The sequence below is a fragment of the Egretta garzetta genome, unplaced genomic scaffold, assembly GCF_000687185.1.
Source record: "Egretta garzetta isolate BGI_Z169 unplaced genomic scaffold, ASM68718v1 scaffold573, whole genome shotgun sequence".
In the NCBI taxonomy this organism is placed as follows: domain Eukaryota; kingdom Metazoa; phylum Chordata; class Aves; order Pelecaniformes; family Ardeidae; genus Egretta; species Egretta garzetta.
The window spans coordinates 1418196-1441106 of NW_009259180.1; the positions used below are offsets into that span (position 1 = coordinate 1418196).

At 37.2% G+C, this 22911-nt stretch overlaps 1 protein-coding gene across 1 annotated transcript in view; it reads left to right on the forward strand.

Annotated features, from left to right (window-relative positions):
* Positions 1 to 22911, forward strand: part of FAR1 (fatty acyl-CoA reductase 1) — a 28450-nt gene that overhangs the window by 621 nt on the left and 4918 nt on the right. Inside the window, exons 2-10 of the mRNA XM_009635658.2 lie at positions 2318 to 2512; positions 6330 to 6505; positions 8053 to 8232; positions 11048 to 11225; positions 12305 to 12349; positions 12484 to 12602; positions 13075 to 13142; positions 14687 to 14858; positions 21726 to 21855. Coding sequence (XP_009633953.1) covers positions 2324 to 2512; positions 6330 to 6505; positions 8053 to 8232; positions 11048 to 11225; positions 12305 to 12349; positions 12484 to 12602; positions 13075 to 13142; positions 14687 to 14858; positions 21726 to 21855 — 1257 coding nt within the window. The 5' untranslated portion in view covers positions 2318 to 2323. The remainder of the gene's footprint in view (positions 1 to 2317; positions 2513 to 6329; positions 6506 to 8052; positions 8233 to 11047; positions 11226 to 12304; positions 12350 to 12483; positions 12603 to 13074; positions 13143 to 14686; positions 14859 to 21725; positions 21856 to 22911) is intronic.

The following is a 22911-nucleotide window of genomic DNA, read 5'->3' on the forward strand; positions in this document are numbered from 1 at the left end:
GCAGGCTTTCCTGGCACTTGGAAGGCAAATCTTTAAGCATCTCGATCTTGGGACAAATCTGAGAATTGATCTTTTTTCCTGTTAAAAACAGAATTGTTCTTCTTTTGAGAGTCAGAGACCTCTGTTTGAAGCAATGAGTTAAATACTGCTGCAGTAGCTCTGAAGGCAAACAGAGCTGCCGTTGTTTGTTCCATAATAGCACTTGCTCAGCCTTCGACACTAGAATTTTTTTACAGGATTGGGAATGTTGGCTAGGATCCTGGAGTTGGGGTGGTATGTTGCTTTTGTGTGGTGTTTGGTTTTTTTTTTTTACTGAATTGCTTAGGAGATCTTGAGGTATCAAAGGACAGCACCCTTCAAACAAGCAGTATCTTCAAAGTGTCACCGTTGGTTTAGTCCTGAACCTGTGAATTCGGAAGTATCCTGGCATTAGTTTCTTTGTAGCAGCCTACTAGAAGCTTCCTCTGCCAAAGGCTGCTTATCCCTACAAGTCATTTGGTAATTTTGATCATCCCCGTGCTAGAGCAAGAGTCCTTTACAGAACTCTTATTAATCCTTTTAACTGTCAGGTTTCTTTTTCTTGACTGTTATTACTTACTAGCTCAAAGTATCTGCAATACAGGGATTCAGATACTCCAAAATGTGCATTAGACAATTTTGTGTTTGGTAGGAGTTACCTGTCTGCGTGTTTGAAGAGGTAGCTGTTAATGGGTCATTGGACAACTGGTGAAAATATGTATTGCTGGTTAATAGCTACAATTCAGCTATTGCAGACGTGCAAGAAGTGGCAGTCTAAAACTAGATAAAATGATTGCTGACACTTAAATATTAACCTTAAAATGCTAAATTTGATTTTGCTATGTTGCAAGGTAGGTATCTTTTTCTGGACCTACTCCAGCCTTTTAGAGGCCAAACTAAATTTCCACTGGAAACCACATCTATGTCTTAACTTTTTTTTTTTGTTTAAAATCACAGTTATGAGGTAGTTCTGTAATTTGCTGCCATAAATAACTTCAAATAGTAACACAGGCAACATATCGTACCTGTGAGATCAGTCCCTTCTGAGCTTGAAATTAGGAGTTGCCAACAATGCTATGCTAACTGGCATGTGGAGATGCATTCTCAGAGAAGGCAGGGAAAGGTAGGTGGAGAATGGCAACATTCTTTACCTTTCCTGGAGTTGAGATAACCCATCCTTCTAGTAGGGCAAAACATAAGCTGCTGCTTTTTGGACTTTTCTTCGTTCACATCTAGATCAATACAAGGTTTTTACCCTTGATTCAAATTTGGTGCTTCTAGGCAGGTCCCTCACAATCCCAGTAAGTAAGCTGTTGCAGTAAAGATGTTGCTATATCGGACTTAACAGAATGGCTCAAAGTTAGCTTGAGGCACAGTTTGAGTTCTAAAGGTCACAAGGGTCACAGTCCAAAGACCACATCAGTGTAAAAAATAGCAGTGTATTTGTCCTTAGACAGTCTTCCAGTTTCTAGAATTAGACATAATCTCCAAGCAGTTGATTAAGGAGGGGAAAGAAATAATAATTCTCATAGTTAACTTCCTAACTGAAGCAACACCTACAACACTTTGTGCTGGTTTTGACTAACAATCCCTTGTCCTTTGTTTCATTAGGAGGCATATTTGTGACTAACTTGAATCTTTGGTTTGTGTGAGAATTCTAAGCACTTATTTGGGGAAAAAAAATACTTGATTGATGAAAAGGTTGGAAACCTGTATCATCTGTGAAACTGTATGCTTTTTTTGGTAATCAATGTAGAACCAGCAGGTCTCATAGCAAGAAACTGGCTTTACCTTCTCTCTGTCCTAGCAATGTTTGTAGGGGGGACAGGGGACTCGGCTGACACAGGCAAAATACCAGGGTCAGCAACTGGCAGATGCCTGGCTCCCTGTCTTCTGTCAACATATTTGAAGTATCTACTTGTGATTATATTTTAATGATATGACCTTTAATTTACATGGAACAGCCACTTAGAGTGGTAAAGGACTATGCACATAGAGATAAAAATAGACTGAAGTTGAGCTGTTTTCCTAGACTGAGTGGGTGTCTAATTCCTTAAGACACTGTTAACAGGGGCAGTTTACAAGAAGATCTGGGATGACTATAGTGACCCTGTGGGACTCCTTTGGAATGTGGTTAAAAAAGACATCTTTAAGTACAGGCTATAGGTAAAAAATAGCTGTAAGCATTTCTTTCAGGTATGAGGTTGAATGTTTGCATCTGTGCCGTTTATTTATATATTCTGCAAATCTGAACTCCTAGAAGTTCTTTAATATACTTTTGTCTTCAACTTTTATTAAGGTCATAATGGTTTCCATCCCTGAATACTATGAAGGAAAGAACGTCCTCCTGACAGGAGCTACAGGCTTTGTGGGAAAAGTGCTTCTGGAAAAGCTGCTCAGATCTTGTCCTAAAGTGAAAGCAGTGTATGTATTGGTAAGACACAAAGCAGGGCAGACACCTGAAGCACGAGTAGAAGAAATTACCAGCTGTAAGGTATGTGTCATATGCTCACAAAGTACATTTTTGTACTTTTTTAATAATGTTCCTATTTCGATTTGAGAACAACTTTGGTTTGTCTTGAAGAAAAATACTGTTGTTAAATGTGTTTTTTTCTAACAGAAATATAAAATCCAAGACCTGGCAGTGCTTCTATGACTGGTTTTCAAGCTGTTAGTGTCTAGCAAAGCTGGTGGTGGAAAATTATCCTGTATTTAATTCAGGAGGAGGATGTTCAGCTGTAATGCAGTACTGAGAAGTAAAACGCCTGAATTTAAACTTGTTAAGAGAATGTATAATTAAGCGCAAGAGGTGGTGTGGACTGGGAGTTGTAAGATGGGATTGAGTCTCTTCTTTAGATCTCGAGCAAGTCACTTTTTCTCCTTCTGCCTTATTTTCTTTTCTGTAAGATGAGGCTTGGCACTTCCTCTTTCTTGAATGCACTATTGGATCTAAGAGTAAGCAGGAATATGTGATCTAACAGGTTGTTTAAATAGCTTTTGTTTGTAAACAGAACATAAATGTTTGTCTTAATAGATTCTATTACAGATTTCTATTAGTCATACAGATTACTGTAAACCTGTGACAACAAAGGCACGGCACTGAAATTCTGTGCTGTGGAAGTATCAAAGTAGTTATCTAAACAATTTTCTTTGTGTGCTGGGTGGGATACTTTCCTCCTGAAAAGACTCATTATAATCCTTAATATTCTGGTGAGGTAGGCTGGGCATTCTTACTGCATGCAGAACCATCTGTCAATGTTGCCCATACAGACTATCCCGTTTATGATGAGAAGGATGAACAGGAAGGGGAAAGATGTCTAGCACGAACTTTGCTAAAGCAGAGTTTATTTCTATCCAGGTCTTTCTCTTAATGGGACATGGGAGTTGGCAGTTTAATTTTTCAGGCTTAGGAAATATGTTGAGATGCAATGTAGTCTCTACACAGTGTGTGCTTAGAAGATGCTTAAAGGGAATCCATAAGAAAGCGTGAATGCACTTAGGCTAGGGAGGGGTAAGTTGTTTTAAAGTAAGGCAATGAATTTCTACAACTCTTGACTAGTTAAGATTACAGCAGACGTGAGGATGGCTGTGTTCCTAGTAAACTGTTTTCTGTAACCATGTCAAAACTCCAGCTCATTGCTCAAAAGCATCTGCTTGCAGTCCTGTGCACTGTCATAGAATGCAGCAGAATGAGTTACAGTGGGGTTCTGTCTTAAAATCAAGTCACAAGTTCTCTCTACATAAAACCCTCAGTTTGTCACTCCCTGAAACAAGGAAAAGACTAAGCTCTGAGATGAGAAAGGAGAAAAAGTTTCTCAGTCCCCTTTTCATATACACTATTACCCAAATAAAAAGTGGGGGATATTCAGGCAGGGGGAGAGTAGCAGTAAGGCCGACTTAAACTTCAGTAAGACGTAAGCTTCAGTATAGCTTTTGGGAAACTCGCATGTTGTAAAAGGCTTTTCAGTCTGGGTCCAAATCTTCTGGTTACAGTGTTACCTCGGCAGGAATTGGTACCATCTGATGTGTTTTATGAGTCTTAGTGAGTGCTTATTGCTGAAACAGCTTCACAACAGACGTCCTGGTAAGGAGGACTGCTGCTTGAGGTAGTCCTACATCTTAGTCCCTAGAGTGAGAGCATAAAGAGACGGTGTTGGACTTCTATGCAAGGGCAAGAAAGGGCAAGATGCTTGTTCTGTCCTCATCACATGGTGAGACAGATTAAAAGTGTATTGTTTAATTGGCATCCATGTAATAAAGATTCCTCTGAAAGACTATGAAAATTTTTAATAGGATATGTTGTCTTAAGTTGTCCACTTACAAGGGCCCTGCCAGTAATTTTTCACAATTTGGATGGGCTCGTTAAGTGTTCTACAGAGGTCTTGGACATTGAAGAGTTCAAAATTGCAATGGGTAAATGTGATAATTAAAAGAAATTGAGCTGCAAATAGCTAAAATTGTTGAGGTTTGGACTTCAGATATCTAATTCCTCTGATAATTTGCCATATGTAGTGCATGTGCTCTAGGTGTTTGTTCTTGTTCCGCTATATACTGGTGTCAGTGCTAGTATGAGGTATGTAGGAATAATGTAGGGCTATGGACGTGAAAAGGGGCAGAACGGATACAACGTACAAACTAAAAGTATCAAACTGGTTCTTTGTTTATGTGCTTAACCACGGGACTGCTTTTCTATTATAATGTGTACCACACATGAATGTGGTTAAAAGATAGTTGCTTCAGTTCCCTGGAGGCAGGCATCATCATTCCAACTAAAAACACAGCAGATTTATTTTCAAAATGACAAAAGGCTTCCTGCCCTTAGGCAAGCACTGTTTGCTGTACCATATGAACTAAGAATTGCAGAGGCCTTAAATGCTGTGTTGGCACCTTTGTCCTTTAACGTGAAGCTTCATGTTTGGGAAATCAAGACCTCTGTCACCGGAGATGTCCCATGTTCTTACTATAGCACTACCACTGCTACTTTAGGTGGCCACACAGTGAGCTGCATTAGCTCACAGCTGAGCTGAAAAAATATCTACAAATCCCCCTATTTTTTCAGCTGCAAGTGTGTACACTCATGCAGCAATCAGGCTACTTGCTATTGCCAGTAAAGGAGAAGCAACATGGAAATGAAGTTAGAGGGATCAATTTGTTTGGTAGCAGTACAGACTTGTATTGCCTTAAGAGTCATGAAACTGTACTTACTTAAGGTGACTTAACTTATAGTTGAAAATTAGTTGACTTCATTCTGTAAGGAAATGTCTTTTAACTATTTGCGTTCAGTAAAACTGCATGCTTGGAGAGAAAAAAGGTACTGCTGTACTTTTAATACATTTTAATTAACTTGTATTAAAGCAGTTGCTAAGGTATCATCCCCTGTACAATCAAGAAGAGGGGTCTGATCTGGTGAAACTTCAAGTGTATTTTATTCCCACAGTACTATTTTGCTCAAGAAAGCTTGTGTACTAATGAGTGTAAATAAGGTGAGGCAAGAATTTTTATCTGTGTGTGTTAAGCCACATGGTTAGAACCCAGTTAATTATGAGGAGAATATATGATGGAATATAATATGGATGAGATTTTTTTTTTTTTTTTTTCAGTGAGAGTAGTTGAATAGCAATTTGATAAGACCTGGTCAGATGTTCTAACATGGTACACAACCTTTAACCCTGCCTTTTTCTTTTAACTAGCCAGAGAAAAAATTTTTTCATCTGGAAGTTCCCCCAAACTGGCATAATTCCAGGAGAGAATTCCCTGACTCACTGGACATTTTTTGAAGCTTGATGAAAGCTTTCTAGACCTAAAAACCAGCATGACTTGTGCAAGTCTGTGAGGATTTGAATAGTTATTACCAAGCTTAGGAAGTGGGCAGACTTTTCCTTCTGTTGAAAGAAAAAGAGATTATAGTATGTAGACTGCCACTTAAGATTTCTTTGAGTCCTGGTATCTAACAGAGACTATTCCTTCTTTCTTGTGATATTGATAGAGATCTGGTTTTAAGGATAGCGGTGAGTGTTAAAAAAAAATTTAAGTGCAAATTGAAGTCTTATTACCTTCTGTACAACACATGCAATGCTGCTTTCACTATATGGGATAAAGTGCGCACAGCTTCATTGCTGAATGTGTTCATGGGAAGTCAGTAACATGTTGTAGTATTCCTAATGCACTTTCCGAACTTCCTTGCTTCTCAAGATCATCAGTATAACTCTGTATAGGCAGAAGATGTGGGGGTTTTCTTCACTTAAATGAAACATGTACCTGTTATCTTCACTGGCTATTAGTTTGAATTTTTAGTCCTGTTTTTTTGGCAGCTTTTTGACAGGTTGAGAGATGAGCAGCCAGACTTCAGAGCAAAAATAATAGTCATTACGAGCGAACTTACACAGCCTGAACTGGACCTTAGTGAATCAATCAAGGAAGAACTTATAGAATGCATTAATATTATATTTCATTGTGCTGCTACAGTCAGATTCAATGAAACACTAAGGTAAGTCTACAGTTCTGTATGCTCTGGTAAACCAATGGTACTCAAAGGGAGGGGATAAATCGGGTGTCTCCACAATCTTGCAAATATTCAGACTGTCAGGCTACTTCATGTACTCTGATGTCTTGTGTGCTTGGTCAATTCATGATGCCCCTTCAGGTAATAATCTTTTCTCTAAAACTTATCTTAAGCTGTTGGCTTTTCATTTCTCTTCTTGGAAAGATGGAGGCATACTATTTAAACCTGCTTTGCCAGAGTTTATAATTACACTACTCAACATGGAAAAGTTTGTATCTTTTTAAAGCTTTAGGCAAAAAGACAAATCCATTATTAGCACTTAAAAACTAAGTAAATTATTTCTGTACTTTTGTTACAGGCCCCTTAGGTTTTATGTGTTTGGTGTGGGGGTTTTTCCTTGGGGTTTTTTTGGTTGGTGTGAGGTGTTTTTTTTGTTTTTTGTTTTTTGTTTGGTTTTTTTTAAACTAAATCCCTCTGCCTGGATTTCGGAAGTCATTTTGAAGAGAAGCTGCTGAAGAGACTAGGGAACATGTTGCTATTCTGAGTCTTCCTAACATCATGTGTTGTTCTGATTTCTGGGACGGCTAGAAAGGATATGAATAAGCTGTAGCTATATGTACTGTGCTCACCAGTAATGTTAGGGCTTTTTTTTCCTTGTGTGTAATAAGGAACACAAACTATTCCTTTGGCCTTCCTTGTTAGAAGGGGAATGCACATTTTCAGCGGATAACTTTTTGACAAAACTGTACATGGGGAAAGTTCTAAAGTTCTAGCACTTGCTCTCTACCTGATGAACAAACAGATTAAATATTGCTCAGCTTTCTCCATGTCTTCAGAAAGTCCTTCATTAAGAAGGTCAGTAAGCTGTGTTCTGGTGGGAATTGTAGAGATATACCTGCTCTCCTACAGTGTCCTTAATATAATGACTCTATCTTAATGAGTAGCAATGAAGTTGGAGGATGAAAGTGTGGTTCTTGGTGGCTTTCCTTTTGCCTCCTTCCCTGCCCCCTTCAGTAATCCTGTTGAGCTATTGAGCCTTGTGCTGTCCTACAAGAAGATGCCAGTCGCCAATTTACTAGCCTTCTGAGCCTTCCTTCTGAGCTGTTGACCTAACTCAAGTTGAACTAGGAAGTTCAGAGATGCTGTTAAAACTGGTATGCATCTCATGTGGCAGCTAGGTATATTATTTCCTTAACATTTTATTAAAAATGTAGGATTGGGATTTAGCTTGAGGAGCTTAAAGGTATGCTGACTTTCCCACTATTAATGGGTTGTGAGGATGACAATAAGGACAGGGTAAAACTTAGGAAAATTATCCTGAACATTGAGAGATGTTCTAGATTAAGACCGTGGCATATTGTTTTGAGTAGAAATTTAGGATACTGTCTATGATGCTTTTTTGAGGAGGATGGGGTGTTTAGGAATATTCTGTATACCCATTACTGAAGCATTTAGGAATTAATTGACTAGTTATTTCTTTTTGCTTGTTCTTGCCTTGCTTTCTGCTAATCCAATTTCTGTTTAATCAACAGAGATGCTGTTCAGTTAAATGTGGCTGCCACACAACAGCTCCTCTTCTTGGCACAGCGAATGAAGAATCTGGAAGTGTTCACGCACGTTTCAACTGCCTTTGCATATTGCAATCGAAAACAGATTGAGGAAGTAGTTTATCCACCTCCTGTTGATCCCAGGAAACTGATAGATTCTCTTGAGTATGTATTATGTTTTATGAAGCTACTTCAGTAATCTGTAACCACTTGCTTTCTAGTAATGAAGCACCAAATGAAGTACCAAAAATGTTTAGCAACCTGAAAGATGAAGAAATTAGCTTATGCTGTCCTCTAAGTCTGACAACTTGGCTGACACTTCCCTTTTCTGTAAAGGAGATGGGCTAAGGTTTTATGGTCCCTGTCAGCTGAGCTAGGTGTGGAGTAGTACTGAAGGAGGGGGATGCGCATATCTATTCATGATGCCTCCTATATGCCGAGAGTGGCAGTTTTTCAGCTGTATGATGAGCTGAATCAGGAGCTAGTACAAACAAAAAAGCTGTGCTGTTACAAGTATGTTAGCGCAGGCATCATGAAGGAAAGGGATAAAAACAAGACAGTCCCCTTTAACAGCAGCCTCCACTACATTCACCTAAATGCCATAGCCAGATCAGTCTGAGATACTGAAATATTACTTAACTGCTCAGAAACACTACAAACGTTAAAAATCTGTTTCTGTACCTTTTTAGTCTTGATTTGGGCATTACTGGGGGAAAAAAATTACTCATTCTACGTTTTATTTTCTACGTATATTAGCTGTCCTGAGGTCTTATTTAGTAGCTGTCAAACAATAACTGAAACAGGTGGCAAATATGGGATAAGTCAAGTGTAGTGTAATAAATAATAATCTTCTCTCTAAATCAGTCTCTCCCTTCTTTCCCGTAATATAAAATATCACCCCTTGTAAGAGAGGTATGGAACCAAAAATAACTAATTAAGAAGTAAAATATCTTCTTTAACTTGTTATTGTAGATGGAAGAGCACTAACATTAAAAACAAATGAGCTATTACCTAGATTGCACATTGAGCTGACCTGGTTTTATAATGTTGACTTTAAATATACTTTCAAATGAGATATTCTGAAATAGTCATATTTTTGTGTGTCTTTTCACAAGCAGGATAAATATAAATTAAACTGCTTGGTTTGGGCTTGGACAGTTGTCTGTATTTTAGAACTCATGGCAATGAGGGAAAGCTTTTGTAAACTTACACAAGAGTGATCTCTCTAGCCAACAGCTGACTGAGACACATAGAAACAGATTTGTGTCCCCTTCTGGGCTTTTCTATCCCTCTTCCCACCCCAATTCATATCATGGAGACAGTCTGATGCATGTCAGCTTTGATTGTAACAGGACATTGGTGAGTAAGAATAATAACGTTGGCTAAATTCCACTTACGTGGCTGAGGCAAATTAAAGTCCAAGACCTGTTTTGAAGTAGAGAACAGCGAAGCAGCCATAGTTCAAGAGGCGCACCTCTGTTGCGCTTGTGTGCTATGACTGAAGATTACTACAATTTTAAATACAAACTGCTGAATGAATTGGGAAGCAAGATGAAATTGCAAGACTTAACTAAATTAAGGGGAGAAACATAGTGGCCTGGTTTGCTTCAGAGGTGTGGGATTGCAATGCCATAAAGGTGGAGGTGACGCTTATAATGCAGCTGGGACTCCTTTCCAGTGGCATCACCTGGGGCAGTGTGCTTGTGTCCCAAATGCTAACTTGCTGTGTTTGCACTTCACGTTTGAGAACTTAATTTGTAGAAGTAGGGTTATTGTAAAGGAATGTACTACTTGTTCTATAGTTGATGTGTAATAAATGAATAACCTGGGCAAAAAAGTAAATGGCAACATGCTTCTTTCAGTGAACACTGAATATGCCATCCCCCTCTATTTTACTGAGAAACTTGTTTTCATTTGAGTCTGTATCCCTTTTTCTTTAAAGGAGAAAAAAAAATCATGGTAACTTTACCAACAAAAGAAACAAAAAAAGATTGACTATTTAACAAGTTCATAAACATACTTGCTTTCTACAGTACACCCTATGAAATAGTTCCAAAATACTTTTGGAACTGTGCACATGTTCTGGTGAAAGGTTTTTTTGTTTTGTTTTGTTCTTGGCATTTACTTTCAAATGTTTAGGTTTTATGGCTTAATTTGAAACAAAATGAGCATAAAGTCAATATAAACAGTCTTCTGTACGTTGGTAGTAGTGTCCTTAAACCAACCTAACTGTACTGCTTGCTGTAGGATCTCAAATATAACATTCTTCCTTAAGGTCCCTTTTCAGAAGGGTTCTACATACGCAGTTGCCGCCTTAATTTAAATAGTAGTGTATAATCAAAAAGAATAATAGACAGGCTCTATTAAACTTGATTTTTCTGGCCTCTGGCATTGGCTTTCAGTTGAAATAAGCAGAAAAACCCTAACACTTACATTCTTCTGAATGGTATTTTAGGAGGCTATGTGGTGTTAAAGTTGTGCAGTATAAGCTGTCAGCAAACATCTATTGTTTGATATGCAAATGCTTGTGGAAATGTTTTAAACAGCTGGAAGTTGTAAAGTAGAAAAAAAGTATGTGACATGCTAACTTCAGTGTGAGTTGGTGTTAAATTCTGAAAATCAAGCTGTGACTTAAAGTGTACTAGCTTATTGTTAGATACTGGGGTTGCAGAAACACGAAATACAGAACTGAGGTTCTTATTACTGGCTAAATTTCTTCACAGAATTTCTTGTTCCTCTGGGCTTATGCAGCTTCTAGGGGAATGCTAATGCTTTTGTGGTTTTAGTGTGGGTTTTGAGGTTTTTTTTTTTTTTTTTTTTTTGTCTTAGGTGGTGTTTTGAAGAAGAGATAGGGTTTTTATTTTACTTTCTGAAGTATTTTTTATTTGTCTGGTTATCCTTTTTATGTATTGCTTTTGCCCCTTCCCCCAGTGAAGCAGCATGCAGTAATTTACACTTGCCTCTTATTTTGTTTCTTCAGGTGGATGGATGATGGCCTAGTGAAAGTTATTACTCCTAAACTGATAGGTGACATACCTAATACTTACATATATACAAAAGCCTTAGCCGAATATGTGGTACAACAAGAAGGTGCAAAATTAAACACAGCCATTATAAGGCCATCTATTGTTGGTGCTAGCTGGAAGGAGCCTTTTCCTGTAAGTCATTTAGTTTTCACCTGACCGTCTTGCCTGTAAACTGTAGTACATACTGACAGCCTGTTCATCTAGTGACCTTCATAGAGGAAAATCTTTTAGACTATGAAGTTGTGGCTTGGTTGATTCTTGATAACAACTCTGATACAAAAGCTGCCAAATATAGTATTCTTATGTGGAAAATTTAGGGGTAAATCACTTCTAATCATAGAACAATAAACTTCTATCACAATGGGAGATGCTATTTCACGCATGAAATAAATGGTTAGCTTTTTCTCATGATTCTGTGTATCTTCATCTGGTTTTCCCTCTTCAAGGTGCTTTGGTATGTCAGTAGCTGTGAAGGATGACTAAGAAAACTAGGGACCACAGGACATAAAGGTGTTCTGACTGATTCTTTTAGTCAAACCCTGTAGGCTTTGCAGGGGATGCCATAAGCTCTATGTACTGTATGCTGTATTGATAAATAGCATATATGCTTCCTCCTATATGGGGGATTGGTGTTGGAATACCTTCTTCAGTTCAAGACTGAATGTGTCTCAAGCTCTTAAAATCCATATGATTGACTTTGCCTACCTTTTTGAATACATACAATGTGTATGTCAAACCAATAAATATATAGCATCTAAATACTGTCATTAAAGATGAACAAGAATGTTTTCTGTTTGAAAAATGAAGAATAATTGATAGCAAAACTGCTTATCTGTTTTCTGTGAGTTGCTAGAAGCTAGTCTAAAAATGCTTGTAAACTTGAATACTTTCAACATAAACATATTTATCCAGACAATGCCCTGCAGTTTATTCACTAAGAAATAAACAAGCTAGCATCTCACTTTGAAGGACCAGTGAATCTGTGGGTAGATCTCTTGTCTGAGTCATAGCAACTTGTTGCATCACCAGATTTTGCTATGGAAGAACTTAATTTAGAGACATGAATATTTAGAAACTAATATATTTCTCCTCTTTAAGGGGTGGAGGGAAAAAGAAAATACACTTGTAGAAAGTTTTCAAATTTTCCACTTGAAACTGCTGACTTCAGTATACTCTAATCAAACTTTTTCCCTTCCCCCTGTTCTTAATAGGGATGGATTGATAACTTCAATGGACCTAGTGGTATCTTCATTGCTGTAAGTAATGAGTGTGCTTAAATTTTTTTCCTCATCTTGGAAGGCAACAAAGCTTCATATGTTTTACTGGTGGGTCTTCTGTGTCTCTTTTTTTTTTTTTTTTTGTTGTTGTTTTTGTTGTTTTGTTCTTTAAGGCAGGAAAAGGAATTCTTCGAACAATGAGAGCTTCCAACAGTGCAGTAGCAGATCTTGTTCCGGTAGACGTTGTTGTCAATACGGCACTGGCTGCAGCCTGGTATTCTGGAGTTAATAGGTATAATAGGTGACAATAGAGAGTACTAAATGTTTTGAAATGATTTTGTGTATTGTAATAAATCAGTCTTCTATGGAACTTTTAATTAGTGTCCTGCTATTCCTCCAGGACGAAGGAATTTAAGGTTGCAACAGCATTAGTCCCTCAAAGTGTAACTTCCTTATGCCAAAGAGGAAGACATCACGTACAGATACTGTTGTCCAATGCCTGAAAATTCTTTCCTGAGTCACGTTGTAATCGATAGAATCTACAGTGATGTAGGTGACACCTTCTCTGAAAGAAATGTGATAGTTACAGGAGAAAAATACTAGAAGATGATATAGGAAGCAAAAAATCTAGCATAGGACTGATGCCTTCTGCTTTATGTAAATTATGCTGTTGAGGGAAAGGATAACTTTGGGTATGTCTTTTGTTTCTATTTTTAAAAGGTTGGTTGTCTTCTAATGTGTTCTTTTGTTTCTCCCCGCTCCAGTCCAAGAAATGTCATGGTATATAACTGTACTACAGGTGGCACCAATCCTTTCCACTGGGGTGAAGTTGGTATGCAGTGTTTCTTTTTTTCATAAGTTTTAATAGAAAAATAAGGCCAAATAATAAAAGCACTGGCTATAATTAGTAGGTCATATTGCATTTTTATTGTTGAAACAAGTATAAAGCCATACCTCTCAATTTTGCAGTGTATTGTCTTTTTCATCTTCTTCCATTGTTACTTCTCTCCCTTTGTAGCATTATCACTGTTTCATTTTGTTATTTATTTTTTTTTTTATTCCGTTACAACTTAAACTATGGGAGAACTGATGTTTCTGTTTTGATGCTGCCATGACCTAACCTTCAGAGTGTGCATAGTGTGCAGAGAAAAGGTTTGCTCAGAGAAGCAGTAGTGATGTTGGGTTTAATGCCAACTTTACTAAATACATATGCATAAATAGCCCACAATTGGATGTTTTATACATCTGCATAATTGAGAGGTATGATAATAGTTTTGCACTTGTGTAGCTCTTTGTGTTTGGCTTAAGTTAATTGTTGGTTGAGGTGGCTCTTTTAATCTTTGGATAGCTACATGAGACTTCAACTATTCAAGTACAGGGATAAGTAATCTTTAGAAAAGTATGGCCACCTATTTTCAGCTCTTAAATATCCTGGCTAGAGCGTAACTGACATGCCAAAAGCTTTGTAATAGTTTTTGTTATGAATAGCAATAGAAGCTGACTGGCATGGTAAAGCTGTTTGTTAGCTTTCAATTTTTTAGAAATAGTTCTTAAGCTCAGATTATTTTTTTTCCTTCAGTTAACTTAAATACTTAAATCTATTTTATTTCTTTTGGCTATTTTCTCCATGCTTCTTACATGCTGTTGCCCATTTTATATGTGTCTGTATTTATAAACCTTATTGCTTCAGCCAGACTTGGAAAATTGCTGACTTCATTTATATCCCAATTTGAATCAGGTTATTTAAACACCATCTATAATGACAGCATAAAGTTACAAGAGATGATTACAAAGATGAGGTGAATTTCAACATAACTTTTTAAGACACTGATCCTGCATATCTGTCATGTACAGAATTTTCAGGTGTTAGCAGGAGTCCAATCCTAATTGCTTTTTTCTTAATGTTTAAATATGGCTAAGTTGTTTAAAAATGTCATTTGAAATGCACTTCAGATGCCTGCAAAGTCCTCAGTCTGTTTTTAAATTATTCTTCACACAAGAGATTAAAATAGCCTTCTTCATGAAATATAGATGACTGTTTAAATAGCTTTACGTGCTATATAAATGGAAATTGCTGTGAATTTTTAAAATCAACAACTTCTAAGGTGGGGAAGAGGAACAGAAAGAGAGAAGCTACAATAAAATATGATACTGAAGATGAAGGCATAAAAGAGCTCTCGATTATAGTAAACCAGTTTAACAGTATTTAAGGTTAAAAGCTTATGACTTTGTTTTAGTTTCTGTGGATTGTAGAAGAGCTAGGATGGCTATTTAAATAACCTACTGAAGTAAATATTGTACACTGTAATGTACTTTGAAAACCATTAAATTTTACATGGTTATTATCAAAGCTGTTACACAACTTTTCTTTCTCAGAATACCATGTAATTTCTACTTTCAAGAGGAATCCTCTCGAACAGGCCTTCAGACGGCCCAATGTAAATCTAACTTCCAATCACCTTTTATATCAGTACTGGATTGCTGTAAGCCATAAGGCCCCAGCATTCCTGTATGATATCTACCTCAGGATTACTGGAAGAAGCCCAAGGTAATGGTGACTAGCTCTGTCTTGTCTGTTCCTCTGACTTTTAAACAAAGCTATGCTTACACTATGATGTATATTGATATTTTTTTTTCTTCCCCTGAATGCTTTGTGACTAAAACTCAGCTTTTTTTCCCTGAGAACAGGTCCTTGAATTCAAAGTGACTTTGAACTTTCTAGCAAAATTGAGGATGTGTTTGTTGGATAGTTTGGGGGTTTGAGTAGTCAAGGTAAACAGAATTACAAGATATAGCAAGTGATGTTTGTTCTTGAATAATAAATATTCAAACTATGTTGATCCTTATAAATTTGAATTTCAAGATAAGTCCGTTAGGTGCAGTAGGGAACCCTGACTTTAGTTTCAAATCCAACCCCCTCTTGTGTCAGTATTGGACTGCAGTCAGCCATACAGTGGCTGCATTTTTGCACGATCTTTTGCTCAGATTGACAGGTCATAAACGATGGTAAGAAGGACAGGGCTAAAAATATCTTGCTGGTAAGGTGGTGGAGACTTGTAAAGAAGACATAGCATAGGCGCTATCTAGATTTATTAACTATAAGCAATAACAATCCAGTGGTGGCATTTCTAAGAGATTAACGACTAGCTCAACGATGTTGTCCAAGATATCCCTCAGATCAGAATCCAAGTCAGTCACTGAACCCTAGGAAGTAGCTTGCACTGAGATTGTTTTTGCTGTTATAAACTGAAAATGGAATGGGAGACCGTTAATAATTGCGGGCTATTCCTATAGATGGTGCAACTTGATCTGGTGTGTTGGTTTGTATCAACTCAACATTCTATTCAGTTTATAATATTTACACTAGTATCTGGCTAACTTCTTAAGCAGTGAAAACAGCATAGCCCTGCTAAATAGGCTAAACTAAATTATGTAGAAGGAATATAAGATGTCACTTCAATTTGTTTCAGATTTGCCAAGCCTTATGATCTTAACTCATTGCATGTTATGTTTTCAAAAGTATTTGTCTTCAGACTCTATAAAATTCTCCACTCTGGTGACAGTGTATTAACACAAGTGAGTATTCATTCCTTGTCCTGTAGTCTAGGTCTAGTAGGTCTAGGAAAAGTTATGTAATAGACTTGGCACTGGATCAGTAGAAGGAAGACATGTAAGTGGTTTGTGGGAGGAAACTTCTAAACTGCCTTGGGTTCTGTTGTTCCAAGCCGACTCAATAGCATAATAGCCACAGCAACAGTAGTGGCAGGAGGCTGTGCCTGTATGGTAATCTTCTCACACTAAAAAGATGTAAGCTCTTCAGATCAAAAGAAGCTATTGAACGTAAAAGTTCCTAGTTTTTGCAATTTTGTTATTAATAAAAACTGATAGAAATTCCCTGACAGATGTGAAGACTTCATCATTCATGAAAAACAGTTATACTATAAATGCCAACCTGCTGTCTTTCAAATGGCTAGGAAGTAGTACTGCCAGAATCCTGTCAGTCTTTAAAAGGTGTCTAGTCTTAAGTATTTGACCAGTGGGAGTATAAAGGCTGTGAATAATCATGTTGTTCAGAACACTCTTAGCAGTTGTATATTATAACACTGGGAATGTTGAATCTTGTTTTTGCTTTTCCTGAAGTTCTTACTTGATGTCCAAAGATGGGGTTTAGAACTTTAATCAGTACTAGTATGATTGGTGACATTAAATACATATTTTCTAGCCTGTGAAGTATTACTGATATGAGTATTCCTGATTAGTTTAATATAGCAGTGGGTGGGTGAGTTTTCTGTCATGCACAAATCTTCCAGTTTGGAGGAAAGGTGGGAGATTAAACTAAAACAAGTTATCATTCAGTCACTAAGGTTACTCAAATGCACTTGAAAGAAAAGCTTTTAAGCTTGACACCCAGCCCACTTACAGGAATATATCTTTCATTATACAGTGCTCTTCTCTTTTTTTTTTTGGTTTTTTTTTTTTTTTTGTTAAGCATTTAAAAAATGGGAGTCTGCAATAGTAGTATTAGAAGCAAATGAATATATAGGTGCAAGCAAGACATGAAGTGTTAAATTGTAATGGGCTTCATCATAATAATTTCTTCAATAATAGAAGAAATTTGAGAGAGCTCTTTACTCTAAAAAAAGAGTCTAAAAAAAAGTCTTCTGGCTCAAAGTACTTTGAAAGGTGCTTTAACTGATGGGCTGGAGATAGTCATGCTATAGGGATGTGCTACTGTTGCTGTGGTCATTCTGTCCAGTTGACAGAATGGTTTTAATTACCAGGTTCGAAGTACTAGGAAAATTCTGAAGCCTTGGAAGCGTAATTGGAGATTGTTAAACTCAATATAATGCTGTTCTGAGTGAAGAAGGGCTGGCTTAAACCAAAAATATCTTTTCCACCACAATTTAGCAGAGAAACGTGGGCAATATAGTAAACATGTAGTAAAATCAGCACGAGAAAATTCAAATACTGTGCAAACTTGACTTCACGTGGTCAATAGCCTGCCCTCTCTGTGCTGAGTCTGAATACACTTCTGAGGTCTTTATTGCATACAATGTAGGAAAAACTCTAAGCAATGAAATTCCTGTGTAGATTTAACTGCACTGTTGTCATACTATCAGGATATTGTACCGCAATTGAATGAGAATTTTTTAAGAAATGGAAGTAATAGATCAGGCCTACGACCCTTCAGAACTAAATCATGTTCATAATAATAACAACTTTAAAAATCTTCCTGTTCAGGGTTTTTTGAAAACTTGTTTGTTGAAATCTTTCTGCAGTATGAAATCATTCTTTTGTACCTCATCTGTGGAAGTGATGTTTTTAGTGAGATGGAAATCTTTTTGCTGTTTTTGCATCTAGTTGGAGGTTCTTGAATTTAACAATTCTCTGATAACATTAACAGTTAAGGGAAGGAAGAAACAATGCATATAATAATTATTCTAATTTTTTTTGCAAAGAACATGTACATTAAGGATTGACATAATGAAGAGCTAATATTTTATACTAAATACTTAAGGCTGTTACAGTGTTGTGCAATTACATAAATAGTGGTGATAATCATTAGCATCCAAGTTAAGGATAGTGTTGTCAGTAGCTTGCCATATATACTTAGTTGCACAGCAAAGCTTATTAATTGTCTAACTTTAATGTAAGGCACAGTTCTCTCTTAACTTTGCATAGTGCTTAGCACAACAGAACCAGATATTATCTAGAAACAATTCAGTATGTTTAAGATCTTAGTCTTTAAAAATATACTTCCAGCAGATCTTTCCAATTACTCTGGAAGAATAGAATGTGTATTTAAAGTTGTAATTTAGGGACTTCTCCAGCAATTCATTTTTGGTTACTGCTTCCTAGAAAGCTGAAGGGAAGGTGTGGTTGATGTATGTGGGAAGGTATAAAGGACATAATTTCATATCTATCATTAAATTTAAAGCTTCTTAAAACTTAACATGAAGCACCTTTCATATAGTTACTGTCTTACAAACCAGAAATCAGTAAAGACTACACTTTCATTGAATAGATTAATATGATTTTTCCTCTTGAAAGCACTTTTAAGTTGTGCACTTAAAGGAACCACAGAACTGCTGGAAAGATAAGAATTCCAGTAGTATGTCTTACACTTCAAAATTTACAGCCAAATGAAAATTTGAAAGCTTGTTTTATGTGTGTTAGAGGAGTTTTCTTTTTAAGAAAATATAATTAACTATCTCTAATGCTTATGCAGAGACTTGCAGATTGGAAGTCTGTAGATCCACTGAAGGATCGGTCTGCATTTAGCATCAGAACTGTTTTTACTATGGAGACAATAGTAAGACTTCTTCAAAATATAGTCATAACCCTAAGCCAGGTTGCTGTCAATTGTCTGGTATAGAAACATGTCCACTGTAGCTTAAGGATAATAGAATTATCTGTTCCTTAAAACTTTTAAATCCTGTGGTGTGGTTCTCAAACTGTTGTAACTTACTCTGTGTTAATGGCAGTAAGGACTGCCTAGTAGAAGCAAAATTCTACTTCGTATCTAGGTGGAAGTCTTGCATGCTGTCGCACTGACTTGCTGACTGCCACTAATGTTCAGTTCTTTATGATGACCAGCAGGTCTGACTTTTTTCTGTCTTCAGCTTAGGAAGAAGGTGTGATGCAATGCTTGATATTATACTCGCTGGTTATACATGGCTTTGATATTTGTGACTTGTATCCAATGTCTATCTCTGGAACAACATGTGAAATGTGTATTTCAAAACTTCAGGTTGAGAGATAAAGTTCCATTATGTGTATTCATGCTGGGTTTTGAGCTGTGTGTGTATTCCCATTTGCAGGAGGAATATGGTGACATTGAAGTTAATAAACTTAGTCTGCCAGAGCGACACAAGTGTCCGCTAAATGACAGTCATTGCTGACATCTCTGAATATGAGAGGCTGTCACCATACTTCTTTTTCTTCTCAAAAAAAAAAGTGTAGTTTCATGTTGTTTTAGTGAAAACTAACAAGCTGTCACCAAGAAAGTTGATACTCTTCTGCCAGCTTTGTAACTGATCTAGCAGTTGAGAGAACATGGAGACATTTGTTTCTTTTGGCTAATATATCAAGAAACTAACATTACGAAGAAAACCCCCATTTTCCACTGATTAATTGAATCAGCTGGTTCTGTGGCCATTCACTAAATCCAGTTTGAGTTAGAGGGAGGGAAAAAGTCTGTAGCTGTGGTAGAAGAACTCTCTTTAGCCACTTGATATTTTTTTTTTATTCTGTTTTTTAATCAGCTTAGCTCTAAAACCATATCCATAAGCAGAGACAGCAAGATTCTCAGCAGAGGTTAGTTGTTAGGTAAGTTTAAATTTAGTTTAGTTTCTTTTTTACAGAAAAGAGTGAAAACTGATGTCAGTGGCTAGTAACAAGCTCAAATTCTACACTTGTCTAATCAGATATTCATTAGCACCATTTAGTATTTTGCAGGGGCACAAGTTTTCTTAAACTGTAGCAGTCTAAGCACTCTAACTAAAACTCAGCTGCTCTTCCAGGTTATCATAAGAAAAATTGAGGAGGCACAAAGGGGCAAATCAACTAAGTTAAATAATCTTAAGACTGTCAGTGGACAGACCTCTGCAAAAAGTCTAAGCACTTAGCCATCGTATCCTGTTTGGCACTATTTTTATCCAGGCCATTTTGCTATGAGGTCTGTCTGGCTTATCTGACCAGTGAGATCTTCGCTTTCCATGTTCCCAGTTCTTTTCTGATTTTTTTTTTTTTACTTAGCTGTTAGGCTTTTTTACATGCTCAGTTCAGTCTTGTTAGCCCAGGGTATGTTTTGGATGCACAGTCTGTATTCCTAATTATTTTTGAATCAGAGGAACTGTGGTTCAACTCCACTCCCACTGTTGCTGCCTTGCCCAACTGGTGAAACTATAAACTGGTGTTTGAAAGCATCTAGAAATGCTACTAATAAAATTAGCTGGCAGACTAAAATTTGAATACAACTCTGCATTTTATTCTGTAGGTATGTTCCTGTGGGGTTTAAGGAAAAAATTTGTGCTTTTTGTGCTTTAGAGATACTATACTTTTTCAGTGGTCTCTGCAATATTTATTACTCCATTTCATGAGAAGAAGAAGAGGCAATTTTGATATTCTCTTAAATAATGAGATGCCAGCTATTAGTGACAGTAGGGGACACTAATGTGATGCAAAATACTTTATTTAGAAGAGTTTCTGGGACAATGTGCTGTATCCCTTCTACAAGTATGAATGCATCTAGGTAGCTTTCAGAGAAAAATCAATGCTTTTTTATTGCTTCTATGAACTTTGCTGAACAAAACTTACCTTACAGGAAATGGCTTTCTGTAGTGCTGGATTGTTCTGGGTTTTTTGCCTCCCCCCATGCTTAAAATAATCAGTGTATCCTGCTATAAGGATCAAGTTGGAAGCAGTTCTGTGAGATGGAAATACCTCTAGCACCCAAAGCAGGAATTTAATGGCATTAGGTTATGTGCTACTAGTTAGTACTTATTAAAATCGAGTGACTGTCTCCAGCACTGTAACAATTTTCATAAATTTGGGAACTTTGCATCTGAGAGACCGGATGACTCACGTTTTTTGGGTCCACTTCATATAGTCTGATCAAAGAGAAACTTGCCCAAATTGATCCTTATAACATCATTTCTCTGTACTCCAAGTGATGGTTTTGTAGAGTTGCTTCCTCTGCATAATAAAGGATGATGGAAGGTATTTCTGCATATTTTGAAGTACCATAGAACTGATCACCTAACTAGCAGGGTCTACTATGGTCTATCTCTGCCCTTAAATGTTTTCCTGCCCTTTGCTGCAGAAGCAGTAGGGTTAAGCCATATTTCTGGTAGTGTTAAGCCTTGATCTCTTAATGTCCATAATAAACGAATTTTGTTTTGTTACAGAGATCTGGTCTTGCACAGTATGGAGGAAGAGCAGGGAAACTTACTTCCGTGCTTAGTTTTCATGTGCATATATTCTGTACTGTATGGTTTGACTCTTTCTTCAAGTCAAATTGTTCAGTACAGCTAGATATTCCAGTGAAGTGGAAAGTGTTCTGTGTCTGTGTCCTAAAATAAGAGTTACCAACAGAAGACAACATTTTACCATCCCTTCTTTTTTTAGGGAAGAAACTTACTATTGCACTGGGAAGTAGGAATAGGAAAAAAGGACTGTCCTATAAGTTCTCATTCTGTACAAAGATTAGACAGCCAAAGTCCCCTTTAATAATATGCAGAAACATCCTGTTGATCTAATATAACATGCTTTGGGTACAGAGCAAGATGGGATATGTTAACATAGGGGTGGGGGGCTGGAGGGTAAAAAAATCTATAATCTTACTGTCTGGGGTTTTTTTGTTTGAACTAATCTTTACCGCTGTAACGTGTACATTCCATGCCTTGGACTGTAGGATGATGAAAACAATAACACGTCTTCATAAGGCCATGATGTTAGTAGAATACTTTACAAGCAATTCTTGGATCTGGAATACTGAAAATATGACTATGCTAATGAACCAGCTAAACCCCCAAGACAAAAAGGCAAGTAGCTGTGTGATGTGGCCATGCGGACTGAAATATAAGCTCATTGATTTAAAATTGAATAAGGATATGAACTGGTAATTTTGCTTACTGTAATGTAGAGCTAATCCTAGTACTGACTCAGCACTGGAGATTCCTGTGATGTCCTTTCAGTTGTAGCAGGGCTGTGTAATGAGCTAGATCAGTGATGTGATGAGGAATGGTAGGACCCCCTTGAAGGAGGTCTGATGTGAAAGATGGTTGTCTTTGCAGTGGCCTGATCAGGTGTTGCCCATATTTCAACCAAGTGGCCAAGCCTGTTATGGTTTTACCTACATCATGAACAAAACAAGGTTTTACTTCTTGACTGCGCTCTCTCTCTCTCTCTCTCTCTTTGGTTTTGAGAGACTCTTTTGCTTGCTTTTTATATACCCTTCTCATGCTTTGGCCAGAGAGCCCATGTGTTTAAAGAAATTTAAGTGTGAATTCTCTCACTTCTTTCTGTAGCACACTCTTGCTGTGTGACTAAAACTGCCCTATGCAGGGGGAAAAGTATAACAGAAGCAGGATGATGGGGTCCTGAAGGTTGTTGAGGAATAATGAAAACTGTTTTGAGTGCAGGGTCTGAGTAAGAGTCAATGAAAGAGCTCAAAGGAAAAGTCTTAGTCTACCTATTGTGTGTGGTTGTTGACCATCTATGCGAGTCTCTATTTTATGCCATGTTTACCAGTCTTAAACTAACAGAAATGCCTGGGTGTGGCTAGCTGATTCACCCTGGTGACTAGTATTGATGGAAGCTACCTTTCTCTCCTCTGTGTGTGTCTGTGCTGCCAGATTCCCCACCTCCCTGCCCCTCATATGGCTGGGAAAAGTTACGCAAATCATATTAAATTCATTCCAAGCTATTCAAACTATATTTGTGCAGTAGTAAAGCTGAACAACAATGGAGTTGTTCCATTCCCCCTCCCACCTCAATATGTCTTACAGAAAGATATATGTATGTGTTAAAATAAGAAGTATTGCAGCTGAGATCAATTTCTGCTCCCCCCCCAACATTTAACTGAGTTTAAATTTCCT